Source organism: Antennarius striatus, chromosome 5, assembly GCF_040054535.1.
Source record: "Antennarius striatus isolate MH-2024 chromosome 5, ASM4005453v1, whole genome shotgun sequence".
Classification (NCBI taxonomy): domain Eukaryota; kingdom Metazoa; phylum Chordata; class Actinopteri; order Lophiiformes; family Antennariidae; genus Antennarius; species Antennarius striatus.
In genome coordinates this window covers 17,113,306-17,140,360 of record NC_090780.1, presented here as the reverse complement: position 1 = coordinate 17,140,360, position 27,055 = coordinate 17,113,306, and the positions used below count along the sequence as shown (strand labels likewise).

General features: G+C 41.1%; 3 protein-coding genes and 1 long non-coding RNA gene across 5 annotated transcripts; 2 read left to right on the top strand and 2 right to left on the bottom strand.

Annotated features, from left to right (window-relative positions):
• Positions 1-138: 138 nt before the first annotated feature.
• On the bottom strand, positions 139-2,828 carry LOC137595474 (uncharacterized). The gene is made up of 3 exons (XR_011035438.1): positions 2,734-2,828; positions 1,525-1,691; positions 139-470 (listed from the first exon to the last, which is right to left on the bottom strand). It is a non-coding gene; the product is annotated as an uncharacterized lncRNA (long non-coding RNA).
• LOC137595473 (insulin-like growth factor-binding protein 6) lies at positions 1,223-2,753 on the top strand. Its single transcript, XM_068315619.1, has 4 exons — positions 1,223-1,709; positions 2,279-2,307; positions 2,405-2,524; positions 2,617-2,753. The coding sequence occupies exons 1-4, from the start codon at positions 1,427-1,429 to the stop codon at positions 2,719-2,721; spliced, it is 537 nt and encodes a 178-aa protein (XP_068171720.1). The 5' UTR covers positions 1,223-1,426; the 3' UTR covers positions 2,722-2,753.
• Positions 2,829-4,978: 2,150 nt separating the features above from the next.
• On the top strand, positions 4,979-12,443 carry LOC137595327 (phosphatidylinositol 5-phosphate 4-kinase type-2 gamma-like). 2 transcript variants are annotated; one of them, XM_068315348.1, is made up of 10 exons: positions 4,979-5,125; positions 5,205-5,302; positions 6,166-6,262; positions 6,701-6,850; positions 8,387-8,533; positions 8,680-8,718; positions 10,216-10,329; positions 10,399-10,654; positions 10,755-10,858; positions 10,975-12,443. In XM_068315348.1, the coding sequence occupies exons 1-10, from the start codon at positions 4,979-4,981 to the stop codon at positions 11,053-11,055; spliced, it is 1,233 nt and encodes a 410-aa protein (XP_068171449.1). In that variant the 3' UTR covers positions 11,056-12,443. The 2 variants fall into 2 exon arrangements, with proteins under 2 accessions (XP_068171449.1, XP_068171450.1); XM_068315349.1 differs by lacking the exon at positions 8,680-8,718.
• A 784-nt stretch (positions 12,444-13,227) lies between these two features.
• On the bottom strand, positions 13,228-26,299 carry LOC137595355 (arf-GAP with GTPase, ANK repeat and PH domain-containing protein 1-like). Its single transcript, XM_068315402.1, has 20 exons — positions 26,215-26,299; positions 24,489-25,728; positions 21,342-21,400; positions 21,163-21,250; positions 20,960-21,045; positions 20,696-20,837; positions 20,476-20,610; positions 20,237-20,358; positions 19,964-20,125; positions 19,157-19,240; positions 18,837-18,941; positions 18,577-18,736; positions 18,233-18,352; positions 18,015-18,152; positions 17,852-17,911; positions 17,262-17,413; positions 16,174-16,264; positions 15,277-15,499; positions 14,872-15,175; positions 13,228-14,468 (listed from the first exon to the last, which is right to left on the bottom strand). The coding sequence occupies exons 2-20, from the start codon at positions 25,642-25,644 to the stop codon at positions 14,223-14,225; spliced, it is 3,633 nt and encodes a 1,210-aa protein (XP_068171503.1). The 5' UTR covers positions 25,645-25,728; positions 26,215-26,299; the 3' UTR covers positions 13,228-14,222.
• Positions 26,300-27,055: the final 756 nt, after the last annotated feature.

The window sequence follows — 27,055 nt, the reverse complement described above, 5'->3', positions numbered from 1 at the left end:
GAAAAAATAGAATGTGACACCTGAAGCAAATAGAATAGGTAAAATATCACTGTTTTTAAAATAAAAAAGGAAAGAAAGATGTGTCTTCACACTCATTCACAAATCACACAACCTATGAATTCAGGTTCTCCCATAGAAACCAGATACATCCCACTGTGTTAAAGGATCAATCATTCAGACCTGTACTGAAGAACAAGTCATCTCTTTAAATAGCTGTGCGTTGAGCTGTGTAATTTAATTGTACTTTATCTGAGATCAAGTGATCACAAGCTAGATATTAATTCGTGATTTAAGATCGTGCCTCAATAATGTACTTGTGACTCACAGACACTGGAATTTTCAGGGTGGGAAATTTTTGCTTGTGGCGATTGATATCCTTTCATCCGACTTTGAGTGGCACTCCTTCAGCTGCTCAATGTTGACTTCCTTTCAGTCCTCAGCCCTGCGGTTACACTCTCTGGAAACAAACTCTGTCAACAAACAAGTGTTTGTTTAGTGGTTGCTATTTCAAAAAGAATGTCATGACATTTGGTTGAGGAAACTAAATTCTTTTATCCATGTTCTTTAACTGTATGTGTGTGTGTGGGGGGGGATAATAATGTTTATTTTTCTGTACGTTATGTTTTTTTATTCCATTCAGATTGTATTACATTTGATTTTTTACCCCTAAGTTCTGTGAGATTGAGAAATCTACAAATGTCGCATATCTGTTGCAGTAATATAAATACAGCAGGGTAAAAAAAGCAGAATTTACTTTTGAAACATAGGAAAGAAAATATATAAATTACAGCTCATGTAAAATGACTGTACAGTAAATGAACTGGTTGAATATATATTTAAAGTTATATTGTTTGTCACTTTTTAATTGTATTCATTTTTAATTGTTCCATTTGCTAGTAGCAATATTCAAACTGATGTTTATTTTCTAGGATGAAAAAAAAATTGAATACTAATGTGATGAATTTCATTACTGCTGAGTCTTGACTGGCTGTTAACGCGAAAGCTTCACCTTTATGAATAAATGACCATAGAAGAGCACATACAGCAATGATTGTGATTTATGTCTGTGCAGAACACATTACTTTCTAGCAAGGGCATGCACGAATGTGTGTGTGCGTGCGTATGTGTGTGTGTGTTAGAGACAAGAGAAAAAAAGGGTGTGCTCAGCTTTGTGGAAACGAGAGGGAAAACTAACATTCTGCATCGTGTGCCCTCCCATACCTTTCCCTGCCGGTTTGAGCTCTTTAAAAGCTGCTGCCAGCCGTGTGTGTCAGACTCATTATCACTTTGTCTTGGCTTTAGGGAATTGCACTCCACATTACCTCATATAGAAACTGCAGTCAGGGGACCTAACTAAGCTTAGTAGTCTTTATAGTGATTAACAATCAGAAAGTCAAGAAGACTGGCTAGTCAACAACTCTTAGAGATGCTTCTGTATCTAAACATCCTGATGCTGCTCCTCCTTCTGTCGGGTGCGCTGTCAAGCCCCGTCCCACTGACCAAACCGTCCAGCGGATGTCCCACCTGTAAATCAAACACCACCGCTCTGGGCATTGGAGAACCATGTGGAGTCTACACTCTGAGCTGTGCCCAGGATCTACGATGTGCACCTCCGGTGGATGAAGCCAGGCCCCTCCGTGCCCTTCTGGAAGGCAGGGGAGTCTGCAGCAACACCAGCACCATTGGTCCCACTAAAAATAAGACAGCAGGTAAGGGGCATAATTAATGTGCCTGCAGGATGATGTCAATGAATGAAGCAGAGTCAGTCAGACGCAGTGTGAGATTGATGGCATGAGGTTTCTCAGCAAACACACTCACCATTTGTTGACTTATTTGTTGGTTTTACTTTCTTACTTTGATTTATTTTCCATTTAATCAACAAATGAGTGTTTATGTGTTAGCCATAGTCAGGAGACTATTTGAACAAAGAATTACACATGTGTTTATACAGTGAGCTTATTTTTCCATAGCCCATCTGCTGCCAGACAAGCTGTTACATCAAAACATCAGCATCGTGAAATATCCCATAGTTTAAATGATAAAATGTGTCAATGGCTCAGCAACTGCTGTATAACCCTTGGTCTGTTTTCAAAGATGGCTCTACTTTTCATCGTCTGTTAGTGCTTTAAGTCTTACTATGATTGCTGTAGTTAATAAAGAGTGAAGCAGGTACATCACCAAGAAGAATTATTATACTAAGCAGAACTGACTTTGTGAAGAATGACTTTAAATTGGCTTTCATACTGTAGTAAATGCATTTGTCTTTGCATGGCCCTAGAACCAGCACACGCTGAGGATCCAGACGAGGTAAGAATCTCCTTTATTCAATGACCTCAACAGTTCAGACAAACAGAACCAGAATTACTTGTAAACAGATCCAAATCTCTGCTGTCTCCTCCTGTAGGCTCCATGTCGTAAACTGCTAACTACACTCATCAGAGGTCTTGATGCCCATTTATTCGACCCCCATCATGACATCTACATGCCCAACTGTGACAAGGGTGGCTTTTTCAGAAGGAAGCAGGTGAGTTTGTAGACATAATGAATAATCCGCAGAAACCAGATCTATATTTCCAACTGCTAGAAGTGGTCTGTTTGTTTGTCCTGTCATTTCAGTGTTGGTCTTCTCGAGGTAAACGACGTGGCAGATGCTGGTGTGTGGATAAAGACGGCATGCCGGTCCCATCTAACACCAAGCAGAAAGGCGGAACAAGCTGTTAAAGTTCACATCACCTGGAATGAAGCAAAGGAGGCTGAAGCTTCAACACCGGCATGAGGTGAAGATGAAGGAAAGTCAGAGTCTGGAGGAGTACGGGACAGTCTCACATTTCATCTACCAGATGAGAATCTGCTTCAACGTTGTCTCCTTGCGCCCTCTACTGAAAGTATTAGAACTTATTACATAATTAGATGATCTCTAGATGTCAAATTTCTGTTAGCATGTGTCATCAACCAGCCAAGAGTCACATTGAAAGAGGCTCCATTGGGATCACTTATGCTTGCCTCTATTCCAAAAAAACAGTCAGTAGCATTAATGTTGATATTTCATACAATTAAATTCCAGCAAGAATATAATATGGATGTAAATATTCCAATAAATGTTGCATACTTCCAGTATTTTATATTACTCTAACATTATTGCAAGTGTATTACTGTGATGTACATAATGTAGATGTAACCCTATTTATGTTACTATGAATATGATACTCTATTTATGTTATTATTGAATTGTGACTTTTGAATGTAGAATTATTTGGGAGTATTATTAATGTCAAGATTTTCTTTTTTAGCATTCAGCAAGAAAATATGCCTCATGTTCAATCAGAGGAGTGTTTGAGGAATGTTAAGATATTAAATGATGGATAATGTTGCAGAAATGTCAATCAGGTTTTATATTTTTTAAATAAAAAAACTTTGCTCAAGTAATTAATTAAATCCACAATGCTCTCAAAAATAAAATGTGTTATACTTCCATATTAAATGTATAAAAACAAACAATATATTTTGTGGAGTTGTGTAATTCATCAATAACTCCTATAATGTTCAAAGTCAGACAAATAAACAATTTTATTTAAAGTAAAAGTGCTTTTCAAATCGATTGTTTTTAGCTATAATTTTGGATGACAGTGTGAGGAAGGTCTGAGAAGAAACGGGTCTGTTGGAGCGGCATCTTTCCTACACTTGTGTTGGGGTTTAGAAAGTATCTTGTGGCACAAGTGAAGTGTGATGATTAGAGGATACAGCTACTCTTCTGTATGAACATGTATGACTACCACAATAGCTTTTCTGTTTCACTCTAGCAATATGCAGGTAGTTTGATGTTTTCCATGTATGGTTGATGGCATACGCTCTACCTCTTAGTCTGTATTCATATCCTGTCTGTGATGTTCTGGCTTAGTAGACTGTGAACATGACACACTTGATCATAAGCTGGTTCCAACTCTTGCTTTCAGAGTTGTTTTCCACAGCTGCACTCGTGTACACTTGAGTTCATGAGGTATACTTCTAGGTATTGTATAAATGTATATGTATACTGTATATACGTATATGTATATATACATTTATATGTATTTGTATATGTACATGAACATGTATATGTATATGTACATATATATGTACATATATTTGTATATACATATACATGAACATGTATATGTATATGTACCACATTAAATCTGTGGGCTTTCTTGTTCTAAACCCAGGCAGTCCTGAGGGCTGCTCTGCTCTGAGTGCTGACCGCTGGCGCTTTAACCCTGTGTTGTTGTTCCTAATGTCCTCCTGGGCTGTGAGGCAGGTGATCAGAAATCAGTCTACAGATCTTGTTCCCTTGTGGGGAGGCTTCATGATCAGGACAAACGCTATGCTGTGTTTTTCAGTCTGTTTCTATTTCCTCTACCACTTTATTCTTCCTTCCTTCTCCTTTGCTGCTGATTCTGAAGGACTGTTTGATGGACTGATACTGATGTTTATCGCTCCATGTTATGAGTCCTTACTTTGTTTTAGGAGGTTTTACCTGCTTTGACCAGGAAAGCAGCTACAATTGTTGTTGTTGTTGTTGTTGTTATTATTATTATTATTATTATTATTATTATTATTATTATTATTATTATTATTATTATTATTATTATTATTATTATTATTATTATTATTATTATTATTATTATTATTATTATTATTATTATTATTATTATTATTATTATTATTATTATTATTATTATTATTATTATCATTATTATTATCACGTGCATGAAGACTAGTAAAGTTTAGGGAAAAGTAGACCCACATGAATGCGATGTCTCTCTCAGAGACTTGCACCTGTCGCGCTGTGCTGCACTAATGCGCACCAGCGGGCTGTGCGCCGCTGAGCCCTTCAGGGACTCCCAAACGAGGCGGACTTTAGGCTACTTTACATAAACAGGACGCCACAAATGACGACTAAAACCTCCCTGACACTGACACACTGGTATGTGAAAGCGACATGTCTTCTCCTACAAGCTCCAACCCTCTGAGTACTCTGGCGCCAAAGAGGAAGACGAAGAAGAAGCACTTTGTGCAGCAGAAGGTGGAGGTCCTCCGAGCCAGTGACCCCGTGTTGAGCGTCCTGATGTGGGGAGTCAACCACTCGGTAGGAACGTGCACTGCATTGTGAATCTTTGACTTTAAGAGTGTGTGTGTGACTTTATTTTCCCATTGACCACGCACAGATTAATGACCTACACCAGGTTCCTGTGCCTGTCATGCTGCTTCCAGACGACTTCAAAGCCAGCACCAAGATCAAAGTGAACCACCACCTCTTCAACAAGTACAGTTCTGTTCCTCCGCATGCACCTCCATCCTCATCCCTCTGATTTGCATAGATTTCTGCCACCCGTGTGATTTTTTTTTTTTGCCTGTATCTGCTCATCACAATTCTTCTTTAAAAACATTTGAAATTACCACAACAGCTTAATTAAAATAAAGAGAGAAATCAGCCTAAGAAGAAAAATAATAGTAATGATTTGGCTTTTCCTGACAATGCAATATGAGATTGTCAAAACTATGTAAACTAATTATACTGTAAAGTAAAACAGTGAAAAGCTGAATTTTAGTGGTCGTGTACCATTAGCACATTATATTTGGAGAATATGAGTATCGGTCAGGCAGACTGTTTCAGATTCATTTGGTTTATGAAAACTGAGTTACAGACTCGGTCTGCTTTGCTTCACTTTCCAAACAGATTGAATTAAGAAAACTTGAGTGGCTTTCAATAAGCCTTTAATCCACCCAAGAATCCAGGTTGTGTAAAGACTTAAAAGAAGAATAAAATGTGTTTTTTTTCTCACGTGAGCATGCCTCTAACCTTTAACCACGTCACCCAAGTGTTTTGTTCATTGCTTGATATGCAGAAGAAAAAATATCCAATCATGTTATAAAAAAAAGATGGTAAATCCAGCTGTCAACACACACACACACACACACACACACACACACACACACACACACACACACACACACACACACACACACACACACACACACACACACACACACAGTATCCAGTATTCTAAGAAAGACTGGACATTTTCTGTATTAATTCAATTAAACACGTGTACCCTAGCTAATGATTAGCTGCATTATACTCATGTAATGTGTTGATGTAAATTTTCCAATCTGTTGGATCTTCAGAGAGAATCTTCCAGGACAGTTCAAATTCAAAGAGTACTGTCCACAGGTGTTCAGAAATCTACGGGAGCGTTTTGGAATCGAGGATCAGGACTACCAGGTAGGACTACAACCGCCTTCAACACCTAATTGACATTTGTGATGAGATGTTACAGACGACAAAAACCTGGAACATCCAATGCTTTACATGCATTTTGTTCTCCAGACACTCATCTGTGTGTTCTCTTCTGTTCCCTTCTAAATTTGCATCTCTTTGTATCCTGTTTGCATGAATCGAGTGACGCACTGAGTCACCTCCTTTCTGCAGAGGAAACATTTGCTTAGCACACAAATACTGCATGTGATGATTGCTGCATGTCTAAAAATATAGAAGAGCAATTCTGGAAAATGTTTTGTCAACGTAAAACATGAAAACACAGCACGCATCACCCCTCTGAACGCTCTTTGTTTGTGCGTGGCGCTGCTCCGTGCAGCCCTATTGGGCAGCTTAGGTCACGTGTCGCCGGTGGTTAGTTGTCATTCTCTTTCTCGCCGACAGGTGTCGCTGGCCCGCAGTCCTCCCCTCAAAGACGAGGATGGGTCGTGTGTGGGTCTGCTGCTCACCTCGTACGACCGCACGCTGGTGGTAAAAGAAATCTCAAGCGAGGAGGTGGAGGAAATGCACAACATTTTGTCAGAGTATCACCAGGTAGGACTAACACAGGTAGGAGGTTTAAATGCATTTTAAAAAATGAGAAACGATGCTCCAGTTAACACAACCAAACAGTTAGAGGCTTTATTATTATAGGTCAAATTATTATTATTGATATAGAAATTTGATTAAATTAATGAAACCTAGTTGAAATTAACTTACAGTAATTTGGCCAACCTGGTTTTCACTACCATGGACTTACCTGGACTTCTGTCCTGGTGATATTTCACCTTGTTGATGTAATTGCAGAGTCGTTATCACAAAACAATATAACATCACCATGGTAATATGTTACCATGGTTATATGTAAGTAACAGGTCTCACAGTGTGGTTTTAGTACAGATTTTAGTGAGTCTGCTGCAGTCTAGTATGTGATTAAATTCCTGCCTGAAGATGAAAACCATTTGTCACTTTATCTTCCATGTACTGGGGAAAGTGTGCTCTTTTTAAGACATCCCTGGTTGAGGTTTAGGGTTTTACACCATCAAACCTAGCAGAGTAGCGTTCTAAGCATTTAAGTAATTATATGTAATATTTAAATGCATGCATTTAAAAGCATCTACAAAAACTGCAATAAGATAAACCGGCAGAGGAACATTTATACTGTTTCTATACATACAGTATTTATAAAGAGCGGACCAGTGGAAAACAGTTCTGGCCATCATGCAGATTTTAAAGGCATTTATTTAGGTATGTTCTACTTATTTATTCATTACAAAATGAATACAAGACTGGGGTGGTGTTTACGATTAATGTCATTCTTTTTGTCTTACTACACAGCAGATATTCGATCTATCATGATAGAAAGAACACAGGTACCAAATAACTTACCAATATGTTAACATATAGCTGAGATTACTTAAATGTCATTCAGCCATGATTTCGCCCGAACTGAAAAATGTTCTTTGAATGTGATTGGAATGGTTTCCATCACAGAATGAAATATATTTAAACTTTTGTTTTCTTGTAAACAAACAAAAATGGTTTACATTCAGTGTAAGTCACTCAAACACAAATCCTTGAGATATGTAGAATGCATTTTACCTTCTTCTTTACTATTTATTTCAATTACGTTGTTATTATCTGATTGTAATCATGTTCAGAAACACAAATAAACACAGGGCCGCCTTTTCATAACCCCACAGGAAGGTGTCACATTGCTTTCAGATGAAGTGCTTGTTAGACACCCACACACCTGCAGCTCAGAATACATCTATGACCAGACGGAGCAGATTAGAACCAGACAGTGGTGTAGGCTGGGTGCTATGTATCCAACCATCCATCCGTCCATCCATCCATCCATCCATCCATTGGGAGTTGTTGGTTTATGTTGCTGGAGGCGGTCCCACCTGACCTTGTCCGAGGTGGTGTGGTGCATCCTGGAGAGATCAACACCTAGGAAGAATGAAGCATCTTCAAACATTTTGCATAATAAATGTTTGTTGCTATGTTGAATGGGGAAGAGCACTGGGTTAATGTGTCTCTTTTTATTTTCCCGTCAGTCACTGTTTATTCATTGATGTTCCCTTCTAGTATATAGTCACCTGCCATGGCAACACGCTGCTACCTCAGTTCCTGGCCATGTACAGAGTCACCGTAGAAAGCGAGGACACCAACTTGTTAGTAATGAGGAACATGTTCAGCCACAGGCTGCATGTCCACAGGAAATACGACCTCAAGGTAAATCATACTGCAGAAGTGTTTTCTCCTTCAGGTTTGTCTCAGCTCATTTTGATGGGTGTGTTGTGGTATGTGAAACTTTTAATTGAGTCATCAGGTATTGGTGACTCATTAGTGACTGCTGGGGGGGGGGTTTCTTTCCTTAGGGGTCGCTGGTCTCTCGTGAAGCAAGTTTTAAAGAGAAGGTGAGATCAGCTGAAGCTAAAGGTAGTGTGATGAGTTCTGTTCAACTCTGTGACTTTCTACCCTGATATCAAACTCCAAACTTCCTGGTTGACCAGCAGATCTTAAGTTTTAATAAATCAATGATTAAATTGCTAAATAAATGTTCCCGTAACCCCCCCCCCCAAAAAAAAATCATCTGCATAAAACACTGAATCCTGTTTTTTCAGATATCCTATGACTGTTTTAACTTCTCCTGAAGATTGAGCAGCTTTTTACTTGTGAAACTGGTGGAATTCACTTTTATCAACCTCCTGATCTAGTTCACTACTTTTGTCTCATAATTATGAAAGCAAACAGCTGAAGAAAGAAGTCAGTAAATCTGTAATTCTTAGCTGTTTGCATGAATTGGCTGCAGCTGTGCCACCAGTCTGCTTGTCTTTATCCACAGTGTCTCTCACCACAAACCACAGATAGTTGTGAGAGTGAGAAATCGCATCTCCCATGTTGTAGCTAATTTTTGCAGTTCATGGATTGTAATAGCAGTCTTTTTAAAATGAGATTTTATCAGTGTTCTCACAGGAAGTCCCCCGAGCATTGGTGATTAAATAAAATAAGAAACCCTGACTTTGGTAAAAGTATGAACACCATAGGTACAATGGATTTAGTTCACATAACAGCACAATTGTGCAATCGTTTGGTTTGTACCTCCGCCAGCCACAGTTGGAAAGACTTTGATGGTTGTCAATGTTTGGTCATTTGTCTTCAAAAGCTGTCGAAAAAATGTTATTACTTTTTGTGTCACCTGGCTCTCGAAGGAATGAAAAGTTGATCAAATTTTGGATGAATTCTGGATCACATTTTGCAAGACATAAATTTTTTAAATATTTTGCGAATATCAAAAACAATTAGAATCAACCAATGAAAATAAGAATTATACAGGCATGGGCCAGTGCATTTACAGCGATCAAGACCATTAAGACAATATGTATAGTTTGAAGACTATATTATGTGTTGGGTTAAGAACAGAAATGGAGACATGACACTGTCATCAATGTATAACTGAAATAATGCTAATGCCAATAATTTAGAGACATTTAAATGGATTTCATGTATCTCTGTGCTAAATATAAATATAATAACAAATTAATACAAATGTTCAGTTATAGAAATCACATTTTTGTTCATTTCCAGGATGAAGAAATCAAGTGGTATGAGGCAAATTTGAGTCAAGTAATATCGTCATGGCAACATCAGCAAAGTGTGTGCCATGTGTAATTCAACAATTTCTGATGATGCGATATGAACCGATCACCTTGACATCATTAGAAGATTTTGTTTTGCCAAAACCTTTTTCAATCACTTGGGTTTAGATGTTGAAATGCTGAGAAGTGTTCAATCTAAGAGCTTCAAGTTTGTGTCAGTTTGGAAGCAAAATGATCTAAAAAACTTAAATGACTGCTGTAATTTCTTGGCTGATATTAATTTCTCAGTACTGGGCCTTCACTCTATATTTGCAGGTGAAGGAGGTCCCGACTTACAAAGACGCAGACTTCAAAAATAACATGCAAAAGGTTTACGTGAGCGATGAGGAGAAGAAGAAGGTCATGGACAAGCTCAGTGGAGATATCGAGGTAAGAAAACGATGTTGAAGAACCAGATGTAGTTGTCTCTTTAGTAATTGGCCCATACGTATTTTTCAGTTCCTGGTCCGTATGAAGATCATGGACTACAGCCTGCTGCTGGGCATCCATGATGTGGATCGGGCTGAGAGGGAGGAGGAGGGGGAGTTGGAGGACAGGGAGTCATCCTACGAGCAGGAGGAAGAGGATGAAGATGGGTTGGCTCTGGGTTCCACCTCCCCAGAGGGTATCAGTGGCTATATGAATTCCTTTAAACCCATGGGTCCCGGGGAGTTTGACCCGTATGTTGACGTGTACGCTATTCAGAGCGCTGTCGGTGAGTGCTGCTGATGGACAGGGGACAGGAGGCTTATCCTGTTGGGCTGTAGCAGGTAAGATCGATATTACTCACTACATTTTGTGACCCACCCGTGTAGGTGCACCCCAGAGGGAGGTGTACTTCATGGGTCTGATTGACGTGCTGACGCAGTATGACACCAAGAAAAAAGCCGCTCACGCCGCCAAGGCTGTCAAACATGGGGTGAGAGACCAGAACCGGTTAACATATCGAGTCTGAGTCAAGTCCTGCAACGTGAGCAGAGATGCCTTAATTGTTGGTGTGTGTGTGTGTGTGTGTGTTGTATATGTGTTTTTCAGGCAGGAGCAGAAATTTCCACCGTTCACCCAGAGCAGTATGCCAAACGTTTCCGTGAGTTCATCACCAAGATCTTTGCCTAGTTCAAGGGTTGAGTCGAAACACTGTCCTTCAATAGAAGAGGAGCCTTACAGTGCAACAACTCTACAAACAAGACCTACATGAAGAAGCACCGAAATATACTCATTTCTAAATGTTCTTTTGTGATTTTTTTTTTGGGGCGTTTACCCTCCACATTAATCTGGAATGCAAGATGAACTTGTCATTTTATTTTGATGAGAATTTAAATTTGTAAATTTTCAGTGTGGAGCAAGTCTTCTTGGCAGCTTGTCCTTGAAAATGGATTTCCTTTCGGCTTCTCTTACAGTTTTGGCAACACTGTTTTGAGATAGATAATAAGGTGATGTAGAGCAGCATTCCAAATCAAATAGATTTTTCATTGTGTCCAGTGTGGGTGGATGATGAGGAAAATCACATTTTCTTAATGCACTCGTTGTATTTTTGTCCATTTTTCTTTCCAATGAAATTCTGGCTGCCGCTTCGGTGAAACATCTTTTCCACAGTTCTTATATATTCATCTGCAACTTTCTAGGCCAATGACAAGACTTATAATGAGAATAGAATTTAGGTAATTGAGCAAACTTTCTCTCTCAATTAGAAAGAAAACAATGTTCTACTTCAACGTCTGCAGTCATGCTCAAGGCCAGTCTTCTCCCGCCTGCACAGTGTTCTGTATTTATTGCATGACAGTGCAAGGCTGTGTGAGCTTTAGGCAATACTATGCACAAGCTTGCATCATCACAAACTATTAAATCGTAAGTTGATCAAAGAGGTTTTTATGTCACATGTTGCCGCTTTGTCTCTGTTACTTTTTTCCCCCTTGAATCATATTAACCATGTCGTGTTAAGTATCAAAAGAATCACAAAGATCACCGTGAACAACAAGCAGATGCCAGTGAAAGTAAAATGTGTTTCAGGGTGTCTGATATATGAGTGAAAACTTCCTCCTCCAAAATGTGTCCTCAGCGTTAAGGGATTCATTTCTATCCTTATATAGTCCCGCTCCTCTGTCCCAGTCCTCCTAGCACACATTCCTGAGTCTCCCAAGATTATCCCGAGCATTTCACTATTAATAAAAACAGCTGAGTGGACAAACAGGATGGAGGGATGAGATTAGAAGAAACAAAGAACTGCTTGTCAAGTTTTTATGAACCTTGCTGGAAGGGTTGGGAGCGTGACCGGGAAGAATCCAATAGATTTTGTGGTACAACTGGAAAAACAAGAAATGTCAAACATTCATTAAAGGTTTTTGATCTTTCCATGTTAAGGGGTTCCCTTTAGGTTTATGGATACAATCAGTCAGGTTATGGGGGGCCAAACTATCATGGGGTTGTGTTAAAGTGCAAAGACCACCTTTTTGAACAGAGCTTCCTTCTCTGATTGTGACAATGCTAGAATTTTGAGATGAATAAAGCCGTTCTGTAATTGTTGTGTTTTTGTCAGTTCTTTTTTGTCTTTGTGTGCGTTTGCCCTCAGAAAACTCTTAACTATTGTGAATCTGAAGACGTCTCTGCCATAGTATTGTGTTATAAAACTGAGTCCTTGACTTCTAGCCAGACTTAAAACGGTCAAAGCCCTTCACAAAGCTGATGTGATCTGAAGTTTAAATGCTGGTGTATTAGGTGTGCAGAAAACAGCTCCCAGCTCACTTTGAACCTTATAAACACCAGCGTGAGTGTTGATGCAACTACAACATTCAGGGTCATGGTTCCCGCCTCCAGTTAACTTTTTAACATACAAATTAAAGAAATAATCCTCAGTTCATGTTCAGAAATCAGATCAGCCATGAATCCAGACAAAGAAAAACAAAATACAAAATACCAACATCTGTGAATAAAATGCCACATACTGGGCAATAGCTTTATAGGATATTGATAATGAGAGTTCTATGAGTCACTGCATGAGTAAAAAAATACAAATAATACAAATGGAGACATGCTTAAAACACAGACATGTACACTTAGCTGCATCTTCAAGTCAACTCAATAATACGTACATAGCTGCAGGGGGCTTTTTTAAAAATTTATAAACAAAATCCTTTCTTTCATGAGGATTTTTAGCTCTTTCTAAATAAAATCATAACAACTAAAAGACCTTTTATAGATCAAAACCTTTAGTAAATATTTATCTATTAAATCATACTATTAGTCACAGCAGGAACAATATGAGTAACTTAAGAAAAAATACCCCAACAGTCTACCAAACCGTACCATTTACAAAACGTGCTAGTGCTTGAAATGATCCACTGAAATCAGCAGTTTTTGTGTTTTTCAGTCACAATCAAGGCGTGTCGCTTGTTCATTTACACATCCACTATTACACTCGCTTCGATGACAAGCTGCTGTAGTCACGATGCAAACATCATGTGCTCATGTCACACACGATGATACAAACGTAAATGTCGTCATGGGTTCATCAGGTGGTTATAAAAGGAAAAAAAAACTAAGATGCTGTGCAGGAAATCTCTGAACAGCCACAAATAACCCTTTGATTTTTGTACACAGAAGCAACTGTACAAATCATACAATAACAATCTCGAAAAGTAAGCTTTTTTGAAATGTTTTTTTTTTGGAATTATAATCTTTTAACAATGCATTTCTATACAGTTTGCTTTAACAGCCTTTCGTTTCCAGCTGTCGTCCTGGTTTTTTCAACTTACGCCACATTATTTAAGCACTGAACTACCGAATGTGTTGAACGTAACGCAGCACTGTATGTTTATTCTGAAACGGATATCTACCGTCAGTAAAGGTAGGAAGAGTGTTCGAGCACACAGAGACAGACTTTAAAATAGAGACATTCATCTATGAAACCATAAACTTATTGCAGTTCGTAACTTGAGTCCTCCAGACGCTCCATTGAGCTCATTGTGAGGCCAAAAGAAAAATTCCAATCGTAACTGAGTCGAGAGCTAAGTTGAATACTGACTGCATGAAGACATAAAAACCATACCAGCACAGTGCAAGACATTCCTACTGAATCTGTAACGTCATGTCCTCTCATTCTACCGCCTACATCAGGAGAAAGTCTTTTTTCTTTTGGTTCTATCACTGTAGCAGTGCCAACATCTGGCAGCACGTCCTGCTGCTCCCGTCCTGAGCTGACAGGACACTATGACACCGAAGCGACAGAACCCCACCCCCACTCTTCATACATACACATACACACACTTTTCCACACCACGTTTCCATTATGACACTCCTCTTCTAGACGTGCTGTAGCTCATGCTGGTGCTGCTGCTCTTATAGGAGATCTTGAGAGTGGTGGAAACCGTCAGGCTGGACGTCACGGCTGCCGCAAAGCCCACCGTGGCGGCCGGCTCATTCAGGCATCCGTACTGAAGCAGGATGTCGATGCAATCCTGGCTCCCGGCGCTGCGAGCCAGAGCCAGCGCCGTCTGCCCCTGAGCGTCCCGATACTGAACATCACAGCCGTACTGATGGGAATGAAAAGATAGTTTTCATTAAAATAGGCTTCAATATATGAGAAATATATTGCAACTTCTACCTGACAAGATGATCTTAAATTCTCCCAACAAGGTGTGACTCAGGGAGCTTTAGTGCCTTTCATACACATTGATTGTCCTTGAGTCTGCTGAGTCATCTTTTTCTTTTTGCTGAGGGACTTTTGTTTATGAAGAGTAACATTTATTATTTTGCCACTTTGGCATAACTAGAAATCCACAATATTTCCTGTGGTGCATTATTTTACATATTTTCACACCTTGTCAATGCTTTTCCATCACTGTAATATTCCTATTCCTATCCTTTATCCCTCGCTGCCAAGATGAATCAGATAAAATTAAACTATTCCCATATCAGAGTGGGAGGCCAACACACCCAAACAAGAAGCTGCGTCATCACCACATCAGCCAGCTGACAGGCAGCGTGCAGGGCAGAGCCAGGCAGTCGCAGAGCTAAGAGCGATCTGGACGAGAGGCCGAGGCTGAGGGGGCCGTTAATGTCATCCCTGGTGCAGTGGGCCAGAAGCAGCAGCAGCTTGGGGAGGTTGTGCTCCATCACTGCCAGGAGGAGACGTCCGGATAGCGTGATGTCTGGGCCTTCACCCGGAGTGGGAGGAGGCAACGGTGCCACAAACAGTTTTTGCTCATATTTTGCTCTGATCCAGGATTCCCGTTCCTCGCTGAAAACACAAAGAGAGATGAGAAAATGATGCACATTCAGTCAAACATTCCTCAACTGTCAGCTATTCTACAATAAAGATTTCTTTCAGAGTATCTTTACCGTGTAGCGTCCGGGGCTGGCTTACGGTGGCCCAGTGTGCGCCCCTCCCATATACTGTTCACCATGTGGTTGCCGATGGCACTGAGAACCAGCGTGAGCTCTCGGGGCAAATCATCCAGGTCCAGTGAGCGAACACGGGACAGGTGTGTCCCCAGGTTCCTGTGGATCCCTGAACACTCGATGCAGATGAGAGCACCCAGGTTCAAACTGGCCCATGTTGGATCTTACAGAAAAAATGTAAAAAAAAAAAAAAGGTTACGTCTATATCAGTGTTTCCTAACCACTGTTCCCTGACACACTAGTGTGCCGTAAGAGAACATCAGGTTCAAATAATAATGACTACATTTGTACAAGTTAAGGTTAGTCATTAAAACGGTTGCACCTCATTATCCCTCCATTTTATCAAAATGTTGAAACAATACAAAAACAAAAAATGGAGAACAAATTGTGATAAGATGATTTTAAGATTTCATAAGATTTTATCTAAAATATACAAAGTTAAAATATGCAATATTTGGGAAATGACAGCCGTTTTTGCAGTTCTTCAAGTTGAATAGTTATTTCTGATCTGAAATTTTTTTTTGTCTGATCTGAAACTGTTCAACAAGTCAGTGCTTAAACAGTTTTTCCAGAGTTCGATCACATTCACTTTAATTATGGAAATGTACAAGAGCTCCACAAATCATGTTTTGCACCTCGTCTTATTGCACCACCTAAAAAAATAAACACTGTAGAAATACAAAGAAAGTGTGGCTATTTTGTGAACCCTTATTGATTGTTGTCAACATCATAGACTGAAAATGGAGCGTGGACACATGTGAAAGGTTTAAATAAGATGAGAGGGCTAATGTGCCAAAGCCAGACACAGGAGATTAGCTATAGGTGTGTTTCACTAACTTGGAGCATCACAGTCGACACAGAAGTTGTTGCCCTTCGCGTTGCGAATGGCCTGCAGAGCAACTGCTTCACTCTGGCTGTTCTTGCGAGCCTGTGCAAAATATACGGTATATGATGTTAAAATAAAACACCACAAAATACACCTCCTCCTGTTACTTCTATAAAGCTTCCCCATCATTATTAGCACCATTTAGAGCTGGAAAGTATTGCTTTCAGCCTCCTAAGGCATGCAAATTCTCTAAAAGTTCATAAAGTAGTGCATCATGGGATGTATCATATTGTTGACAATTGCTGGAGCTGATTAAACTAGGTCCATACTCCCCAGTCATGAAGAGAAACCAGCACAGCACTTTAGCACACAGGACCTCATGCGGGTCTAGAGATGGCTCTCGGTAATGGCCAATCTAATTAGCTGCCTTCACCCCTTTAAAAAGCTGCAGCACTAACAATTTCCTGGTGGGTTGATAAAAGAGTTCAGACACAAAAAGGTTCTCAGACCTCGGGTGGAAATGTACAGCAATTATCTGAGTAAATATACATATATCTGTATGCAAACGTATAACAATGCAGATACATAATAAGGCCCTCAAAATGTATTTCCAATAATTTATTTCAGTTCCCACTGAAAAGTATTTGTATTTTTACCTAATCTTTTTTAGACCATAGGTTGGATCATTCGGACCCATCCAATAACAACATTTATATCATATTTATTATTTGACTAAATAGTCATTATTTAAGTATGAATGTTGTCATAAAAGTTCTTCCAAATCCCTCTGGACACTTGAACTAAGTAATTATCTATAATGAACTACGTAATTATAAATATACTTGGAACACTTTTAAAAAAATATATATTTAAAAATAATAAGTACTAACAGCATAATAAGAACAGAGAAATACAGACGATATGTAGGATGAGATATTGCATAATGGTTTACTTAATGGCGTAAACGTGGGTTACACAACTAGCACATAATGAATGATTCTAATTAATGACAGTAGAATAAAAAGCTTTTAAAGGAATAATCATTAATAATCCAGTCTATGCATGGAAAGTGCGTTGCGTGTTGTTTGTTCACTCTTGCCTTGTTTTTGCTGCTCTCACACAGCTGCAGACTGGCCAGAATCTGGCTCTCTATGGCTTGGACCCACGAGTCCCTCTCCTCCACACTTTGGGCTTCAAAATGCCACGTCTGGCCAGTGCTTGACACGATGAGGAAGTCAAAGTTATCCTCCTCTGATAAAGCAAAAGCAAATAAACTTTCTTCATAAGTTATTTAGATTTATATACTGTATTGTTATTCCATTGCATAGTTCTTTCATCAGATAATATGTTATTAGTAATTTGAGCATATCATTTAGACTGTTTGGTCGACTGTGGTTGTTGTAAAGTGCTTAACAAATAAAGTTGGATTGGATTGGATATTATGTAGAAACCACCGTAGTGCTTTAGAGAATTGCTGAACATGCATACATAACATACATTCTGAAATTTACATGCAATCAATCAGTAATATCAATAATATGTGCAATAGTCATAATGAACAATAATTCAGCCCCACTACATCAAAAGCTGTATCGTCTCTGATGTCCTACTGACAGGAAGAGTGACACAAGCATGTGCAGAGGGTCAGTTAGACTTTAAAAAAATGCATCGTGAGAGATCAACCGTTACCCGTCTTGCTGACGTTCCTCAAGCTGCCAAAGCTTTTAAGTTTCCACATTTTACGTTTGGCTGTGTGAGAAGACAGAAAATGTCTCAGAAGCAGTTGCTTTCATAGTGGAGTGGATTCTAAAGGTTGGATTTTTTTTTTAAACACTGCATTCTTAGTGTTTACCATCTGCTTGACCAATAGTTGCATCTCCTTTCTGGTTCATGTTCTTCTTCCTGCGATGCTTCTTCTTGTCGGTCAACGGGGACGAAGAGCCGACGTCTTTGGTGGAGGAGGAGCTGGACACGCCCTCGACTGCAGAGTCTGGCAATGAGAACACAAAAACCATTGAGTCATTCAAATATATAATAAATACAGGCACAAACCCAAAGCGCTCTACTCACCAACGCTCTGAGCGTGGTTGGATAGAGTGTAGGGACACCGCTGCTTACTCCTCAGGAACAGCGCTCCTCCGAGCCCCTCCATTTCCTCCACTTGCAGCAGGCTGCTGGCAATTACAGGGACTGGAGAGATGACAGCGACCATTAAATGAATATTAAAGAAAAAATAAATAAATAACAATACCTAACGTAATGAAACAATACATGACTGTGTCTGCATGAACAAAACAGCTCATTAAAACCAGAATACGACCAAAGACGTTTCTTTGAATGAATGCTCTTTCCTTCTTTTGCAAATCTTTTGTTATGAAATTTTCCAGTTAAAGAAAGAAAGTTTCTACTTTGACCTGAGCTGACTCCCTCCGATCCCGGCACGTCTTTGACCCATTCGTTGAGTCCGACTGGAAGGCCGCAGGCGGGCACGGCGCGAGGTGGTCGCTTCCCCGGCACCTTCACCGTCACTCTCAGCAGGTCCATCTCTTTCCCGGGGGCGTTCAGCATGTAGTCCTGCCAAGTCAAACATCAGCCGTTACCAGCGAGCACGAGCTGTCACTGCTGCTTTCAGCGCAGTAATACTTCAGAGCGCCCTGCCAACGCTCTGACTCACATTGACACTGGCGTGGTAGGACAGTATGCCGTCGTTAGAGAGCGTGACATACTTCTTCTTCCACTCTTTATTCAGAGAATTTCCACTTCGTTTCAGCAAGAATCCCTGATCAAGGTGACAAAACCAAAGAGAAAATTTATTTGCAATTGGGTCAGAGATTGCAGCAGAATGAAGAACCCTGGTTTCCAAAAACACCCGCTATCCCATTCATCATATCCCTTCATTGGTCCATGTGATGGGACTGCCTGCCATATTTGATTTCAAGAAACGTTTGCTGTGGTTTCCCGTGTGCAGGGTCATCAGATGCGTCTGTGTCCTACCTGTTTGATGGGAATGGAGCGTCCGCTGCCCAGATTCCCTTTACAGTCTGTGCTCCTTCTGTTTGAGTCGCTGCCTCTTCGGCTCTAATGAGAGAAGGAACGACCGTATCAATAATCAATAATGTGGAAAAGGATATCATTCAGAATTCATGAACTATTCAAGTTATCTTCATACGGATTTTTCACACATGACCTGGTTTTGAATGCGGTTACTGAGGGCAGCCTGACACAAAGTTCTTGTTCTTCCCACAATTGTTAGCTTAAAGTTAGCGTTGTTTTGCAAGAATAAAATAGTGTCTGTACTGCAATACCTCCCACCACGAATCAATGGTGTGAGCAACAGTAACGTTCCACACAGTGACTTTACTGCCAACTAGGATGTTCTTCCATCAGACACGAGTTAAGGCTTAGTGCTTACAATCCTGACATTCCCAGTCTCATAAGACTTTAAACATTGGAACCTAGTAATAAATTAAGTCACAGTTTATATTCAGGACCTCTTCCATGGGTACATTTCATTACATATCTGAGAAAAACTTAAATGTTCAAATTTTAAAATAATGCTTAATAAAATGCTTAATAAATAAAATTTCTAAAATTCCCACAATGTTCAAAATTCCTAAACCACTTCAGTATCTGGTTGTTGAACGTAGAAATATTAAACATATTTTGGGTTATGCTCTAGAAAACCCCCTTTCTACATTCTCCTCCTCACTTTGTTTTTGGTGTGTGATACAAAAGAGTCAGGCCGTGAAATTAAAGCAGTGCGTAAGCTAGATATTGTGAAATAAAATGACAGGAACGTACCGCAAATCGGGAGGTCCTTCTCCGAGTGGCGCTCCGGACTGACCCCGCAACTCCAGCTTCCTGTTTCTCTCCTCGTGCCGTCTTGCCGATGTCTTTATGGCTGATCACAGGAGTGGAGGGAAGTGAGGAGGAGTAGTCACTGCTCTGACCACCATTACTGGCCTAAAGAGAGCAAAGGGCCGTACGGGGTTAGGGTTGGGTGGGTGGCAATAATTGATAATCAAACAGGTTGAGTTTTTGTTTCAATAGCCAGATGGTCCTTAATAGCCATACCTGTCCTGGAAAAACATTCGACACTGGAGTGGAGCCTCCAGAGTGACAAGGAGAGTTGGGGAGAGATTTACAGGAAGCCAGTAGAGCAGCTTGCTTCTTAGCTGCCATAATTTTCTGAGCAGCTGTGGAAACATATTATACATTAGCCCGAAAAGAGACGCACAGCCCTCATCATAATTCTTGTATCTTATGTAGAAGTATCTCAAATACTCTGGTGTGATTTGGAAAGGCACGAGTACCATCGTTGAAGACCCTGTTCACATTGAGGCCGTATGTTGCGCAGGTTTCATAATAAGTGCAACGCCGCACGTCTGAGCAGAGCTGTCTGGCTCGGGCATCGTCTATCACTCTGGGGTTGGTGCTGCTGATCTTATCTGGAAAAATCACAAATTCAATATAAGAAAAAATAAATCTGCAAAAGTTTGAAGTCAAAGAGGATGCTGTGTACGTGTTTTTCACCCTGAGTGCCAACGACTATGAAAGGAATCTCAGAAACAGGCCGGTGCACAGAAAGCTGGTGGTAGATTTTGTAAACTTCCTGGAAGCTGGCCTCATTTTCCAAACTGAAGACAAGGATAACTGCATCCACCCAACTTGCAAACTGAAGGGAAGAGATGAGAGAACATGAGAACTTATTACTCACTGGAGCCAGCTTATGGAAATGGCAAATTTATATAATTCTAAATCTCTTGTCCAGTTTTACATAATGTGTTTGCAGCCAACCTGAGCAGCTGGGAGTTCTGTCTCCTCTCTGATTATCAGTAGGTGGCTCTGTCCATCAACCAGGACATCCCTGATGTACTGACGCCCTGCCGATACACAGTAGGAAGAAACAAGAGTGTGAATACATTTTAATTTTGTTACATGGTTAATTTAATGGAAAAATATGGAAAGTAAAGACTATTTAAGGATCACATGAAACCAACCTTCAGCATTCTCCACTTGCAGGTAACTTCCTGTCAAATGTCTGTGGACCAGAGCGGATTTCCCGCTGCACAGACCTCCAAAAACTCCCTGCAGAGCACGTACACACACAGAGAAAACACAAATTTAGAATGGAATGCCACTCATCACCGCTGTGCAAAGCCAAAGTCATGATGCTTACCAGGTGAAGCTCCTGAATAGTTTGGCTCACAGGCCAATCTTGACTGCTGGTGCAAACAGCTGAAGGGGAAAAGTATCATCAATATAAAGTTCAATTACATAGCTTTCTATACAACCCAATAAAAGGACACACGCCATAGATCAGACATCGCTGTTACTGCTGGAGGCTGCTTTTTTTGTAAAGAGCCATTTGAGGTGTCTTTTGCTTCTTCTTTTTGCACTTGGGGAGACTGATAAAACTCCCCACATCCATCACTGTACTTGAAACTCATGAAATTATCATCTTTTCATTCATTCATGAGCGAGTCAGCTAACTGAACTACAAAACTACAAAGAAGAAGGGCGGTGGCCTCCTTAAAAACAAAGAAAGAATAATCATCTAAAATTTAACAAGTCCAAAACTTTTAGATAAAACAGTTGCATTCATAAATGATATTCATCCTACTCCCAGTGCTGTCTCTGCTTCTCATAAATTATATAGATGTTGGTGTAAACTGAATAAATATAAAATATGTTAATTGTTGCTCTCTGTTCTACTAATGTGAGACATTTTGCAGTTTCTCAAAATTGCTTTGAGCTATTTTTTAGTCAGTCTTACAGTGTGCGTTCCATTGTTGTTATAGTTTCTAAAACACTACATGAATAGAGGAAACTGTGCCAGGAAAAGTGAAACCGTCAGATTGATGATTTGTTGTCTTACAAGAAAAATAAGTGTTGTGGGCTGAATCTGGGGCAAAAAATTGTGTTACGATATTTTATGCTAAATGATCACCGATGGGGGAGAATAGTAGAGCACCTGTCACCGCTGCTGAGTCCAGATCTGGGGTGTACCTGTTCCTCCGTCCCTACAGGTGCATGAAAAGTCACACAACATACAGCAGAACTGGCATCTCTATGTTGCCTGGAGGTGTGAGTGGCTGTTTGTGTCGCTTTGGAGACATATCCAGGGCGTACCCCGCCTCTTGCTCTCTTAGATGGGACTGTCTCCAACTCCCTGCGACCTCGTCGAGGATGAGGGGTTATAGAAAATGTACAGATCGTCAGTGGGACGGAGGTTATTTGTATGTGCAGTATGATGTTGCAACAGACAGGAATGATTTGGATCTTTAATAGAACAAGTGCTGTCAAGTGACTCATCTGACGGATCTGACTCATCAGAACATCGTGTTTAGATCGAGACAGACATCAGAATCCCCAGAGAGAAGCCCACTCATTCCTCCATTAGTTTTTATAAAGCATTAAAATTGTTCCAGATTTGATGAGAGCTAATCACTTTTTAAATTGGAAAATAAGCAACCCTAAAAAAAGATTCACAATAATGTCACACCTGTAAAAGAACTCTCTGTGGACTTCATCTCAACTTTAATTTCTTGTTGTTTAGATAATCTATAGTGTTGATGTGTGTCTGATTTGCAGGCCTCTGTTTTAGCAATGAGTGAAATCGCTGAGTGATGATTTTATGAGTGTTATTATTTGCACATACATTATGTTCTATGAGTCCTAATGACGTACAGCGGTGGATTTATTACTAAGTGAAACTAGCTCTTTGTTTATCTGCGGTCACCAGGATCCTCTAGCCATGTCATTGTGTAGCAGTTGGTTTAACAGATAATGACATAATTTAATAAAACATCCATGTTATGTCATAGTATTGAATATCTACTGCACATGCAATGATAAAGAAGACCAGAAATACACTGAGGGTTTTATAAAATGTGTATCCTGAAATAAATTTGAATAACACAGATAAGTTCAATGACATCCTTGTAACACTAAAAAATGGGTACAATTATTTTCTGAAGTTACTTAGGAGACAGCAGTGACACATTCTTTAGATTTTAAAAGGTTTAAAGTCTACATTGAAAGAGTTGTTGATAACACGCACACACACACACACACACACACACACACACACACACACACACACACACACACACACACACACACACACACACACAGAAGCTGCCGGATCACGTTGTGTTTGGGTGAAGTCACTATATGGGGGGATGGGTGAGGGTGTACAGATTCTAACTTTCATCCCCCTTCTACCCATCTCTGGACAATCCTCACGCCCCAACACTCCTCTCCATCAAACGCGTCACACCACACACCAAATAGCATCTCTCATGGCTTGCTGTTGCCACGGCAACTCCATTTTCCAGAAGTCTCCAGCCTAGGTCTCTATACAGTGAACGGTCTCTCATGGATACAGCGACTTGTGTGAGAAGCACAGAGACACGATGTCCACCTGTGCACAAACGCTAAAAATATCCCAGTGTGTATGTTCACATTCTGACAACGCTGACCGCTGTATTCACACACCAATTCAATCAGTGATGTTTATCTGACATCAGAATACTGACATGATGTGCAGAAACTACAGGTTGAACATGGCCGAACACATAAACCCAATATAGCATCAGCGAATGAATAGGCTTCATTTGAAGGCTGATTAACTCTATGCACAGAGCAGGAAGTGGCAGGTTCCCACTCTCTCTAACTGATGAACACAGCTCTCTGTATCCCCAACCTTAATTATTCATGCCCCACTTACTACTGACAAATTATTCAGAGCTTACTCCAATACCAAACTCTCTGTCAAAGGTGATTTCATTTAAAAAAAAAAAATCCATAAGGATTGTTTAAGTCACATCGTCTTCTTCCTCTCAAACAGAGAATCCTGTTGAAAGTACAGGGATAGATCAGAACATCTGACCCCATTTCACCGTTAAACTGGACAATCAAAACAAGGAACAATGTGTACTAAAATATGAAAATTTGTCTGCAACAATAATTGTGATTCTAATTAGTGGCTTCTTTTACTTTACTTGTAGGTGGATCATATTTCTATGCATATCGTATCAACAGGTTTTATTTACAGTAAAATAATACTCCAGATGGATGGATGGATGGATGGATGGATGGATGGATGGATGGATGGATGAATGAATACATCATTCTCATGTATATCCAGCTCTTTGAATGTGATGCTTCAGTCATGCTTTCACATACAGTAACATGTGGCTCAAATCAGTGAGAAGCAAATGCTCCATTATTAAATATTCAGCCCCTGTCATATAAATCTGGTTGAGGAAACCTGTAGTTTAGATCCGCTGTCAGATCCAGTAGATGCATGCAGTGGCCTTACCTTCCTCCTCACTTGAGCCTCTGTCTACAGTGGAATAAAGGGGAGGTGTGGTGTTGGCGTTCGGTGGAGCAGGCGTACTTTTGGTGAAAATTCCACTGATGAACTTCAGCATCTTTCTGTCGCGGGGGGGTGCTCGTTGGATTGTTCCTCCTTGGCCCTCTTTCCCTTTTTTCAGGTCCTCAGAGAGGGTATTTAGGTCGCTGTTGTCCAGGGTGCGACTGGTGCCCTTTCTTTGAGGCCTAGACGTGTCGGTAGCAGGAGGTGCAGGGAAGGAAATAGAAACCGTCTTAAATCTCTCCCCTTGAGGGCTATCCCTGGTTAATACTCCTGAAAATCCTCCACTCATGGGAGCTCCAGGGCGGATAAGCATCCCCCTGCCGTCGCTATCAGCCCAGGACGCCCTGTAAGGACCCAAAGTTGTAGCTGCCATTAAGGGGGACTGGTCCCCAAAGCGGTTCTCCCTCCGATCCAGGGTCTTAGCAGAGTGGTACAGGCTGGTGTTGGCCTCTCGGAGCTCCCTCCAGCACGTGGAGTTTCCTCCTGCGTGTGACCGCATGAGGACCTCAGGATGCTGTCCGGCCGGCGGCGGGATGGAGAAGGGGAGGCTGCAGCGTGAGCGGCTGCTCAGGTCCACTCCATTTTCCCCCTTCAGGAACAACATGGGGGGCTCCCTGTAGAGCTCCGTCTTGGGGCGCAAAGCATCGGAGCGCGGCCCCTCTCGGCGCACCGTCCCCTCTGAGGTCGTCCCTCCGTACACTTTGACCATTTGCCGAACAGGCTGATGTACAAAAGACGTGTCTCTGCTTTTACTGACTGACACCAGGTCCTTCTGGTGCCCATGAGTTTCCCTCCACTCCTGCCTCCCCCAGCTGTCATTGTGATTTCCACGCTTGATCTGCGCCTGTTCCACTTCCTCCTCCACCTGTATGTTTTCTTTCTCCTCTTCTGGTGCACACAGGGGTTGTTCTTCCTTTTCAGGAGCATTGCTCACCTCCTTCTCCTCCTCTTCCTCTTCCTCCTTCTTGGGGCTCCCTTCCACCTCAGGAAGAGCCTCCTTTTGATTTTCTGCTACATCCTCTGGCACAGCCTCAACCTTCACCAGAGTGAGTGAGATGAGATAGGTGGTGCGCCGCTGTGGGTTGCCTGCGTCGCTCATTTGGACAGAAAACTTCAGCACAGTGGCAGCTGCTCTCTGACCTTGCAAGACCTGCACACCTCAGTCATGGCAACTATGAAAAGACTGAGCAGAGGAGACAGAAAACCTGAGATCTGATGTGAACAGGATTCCTTCACTGATACAGACATGTCAGTTGTTTAAAATGACAGATGCTTCAAATTGCAAATTAGAGAATATATTTAAAAGCTTGACCCAGTGGTGAAACAAGTCTAGACTGTTTTTAATGACTCCATTAATCCCCCCTCAATGCACACAGCTACGACTGGTCTTTACCACTGATTCATTCATGATCCTCCCCTATCTTTGCTCTGCTTCCATTCTTAAATTCATTTATTCTGCACAAGCAAACCACAAATACATACATAGAGACATTTCTCTTGACAGTGTTGATATATCTCCCACCGTCAGATTCAGCCTGGAATTATGCAACAGTCGATTCATTTGCTTGATCCATTTCTTCACTATAGGACTTAAAATGAATAGTAGGATGAATAATTCCACCGTACTACAGCGTGTGTCATCTCCTTAAAATCATACATACATACTCACGTTTTTCCTGAGGAACATCCATCGCCTTGTGCAGTCGATTGGATGAAGAATTTATCATTCCATCATATTACCATTCAGATCAAATGACACATCAAACAAGGCTGGGTAAAAAAAAAAAAAAAAAAGGAGCTCCCAGCTTCTGAGTCCAAGAGAGAAGAAGAAAAAAAACAGGTGAAAAAGAGTAGGGTGCAAAAAGAGGGAAAAAGCATCAAAATGGAAATCATTCACTTGTCACGAAGCTTCTGGCAGCTGGAGCCTCCATTCGACAATGTCAAGCATCAAATTATGCATGCACGGTGTGGGGGGGTCACTGGAAGATGCTGGAAAACATCTGTTGTTATGTCCCCACATTTTTTTGAATTTTTTTTTCAAGATTCCTGCAAGCCAAGCAAAGCTTCCTTTCGCCTGTCCTCCTGTGGAGAACAGCTCCTCTCCTTCACCGCATCCTCTCCTCCGAACGCCTCATCCAATTAGCAAGTCAATAAAATGTGTCTGTGAAGCTCACCGCGGCCCCTCCTCCCTTTTTTCTTCCTCCTCTTCCTCGCTTGCAGCCTTCCTGTTAGCCCCCCACCACCCCACCACCACCGTTAGCCTGCCTGCGCACCCAGCTCCGGCTCCGGGATGAGAGGCTCGCGGGCTGGAGGATGAGAGGCTCGCGGGCTGGAGGATGAGAGGCTCGCGGGCTGGAGGATGAGAGGCTCGCGGGCTGGAGGATGAGAGGCTCGCGGGCTGGAGGATGAGAGGCTCGCGGGCTGGAGGATGAGAGGCTCGCGGGCTGGAGGCTGAGAGGCTCGCGGGCTGGAGGCTGAGAGGCTCGCGCTCAGGTGATGGTGGTGGTGGT

Bases quoted from the DNA above. Each gene is read 5' to 3' on its own strand.
- LOC137595473 (XM_068315619.1), top strand. From the start codon at position 1,427: ATGCTTCTGTATCTAAACATCCTGATGCTGCTCCTCCTTCTGTCGGGT. The intron at 1,710-2,278 runs GTAAGGGGCATA...GCATGGCCCTAG, and splicing joins CACTAAAAATAAGACAGCAG to AACCAGCACACGCTGAGGAT. The intron at 2,308-2,404 runs GTAAGAATCTCC...CTCCTCCTGTAG, and splicing joins ACGCTGAGGATCCAGACGAG to GCTCCATGTCGTAAACTGCT.
- LOC137595327 (XM_068315348.1), top strand. From the start codon at position 4,979: ATGTCTTCTCCTACAAGCTCCAACCCTCTGAGTACTCTGGCGCCAAAG. The intron at 6,263-6,700 runs GTAGGACTACAA...TCTCGCCGACAG, and splicing joins TCGAGGATCAGGACTACCAG to GTGTCGCTGGCCCGCAGTCC. The intron at 8,534-8,679 runs GTAAATCATACT...TTCTTTCCTTAG, and splicing joins ACAGGAAATACGACCTCAAG to GGGTCGCTGGTCTCTCGTGA.
- LOC137595355 (XM_068315402.1), bottom strand. From the start codon at position 25,644: ATGAGCGACGCAGGCAACCCACAGCGGCGCACCACCTATCTCATCTCA. The intron at 21,251-21,341 runs GTAAGCATCATG...CGTGCTCTGCAG, and splicing joins CTATTCAGGAGCTTCACCTG to GGAGTTTTTGGAGGTCTGTG. The intron at 20,611-20,695 runs GTGAAAAACACG...TGATTTTTCCAG, and splicing joins CATAGTCGTTGGCACTCAGG to ATAAGATCAGCAGCACCAAC.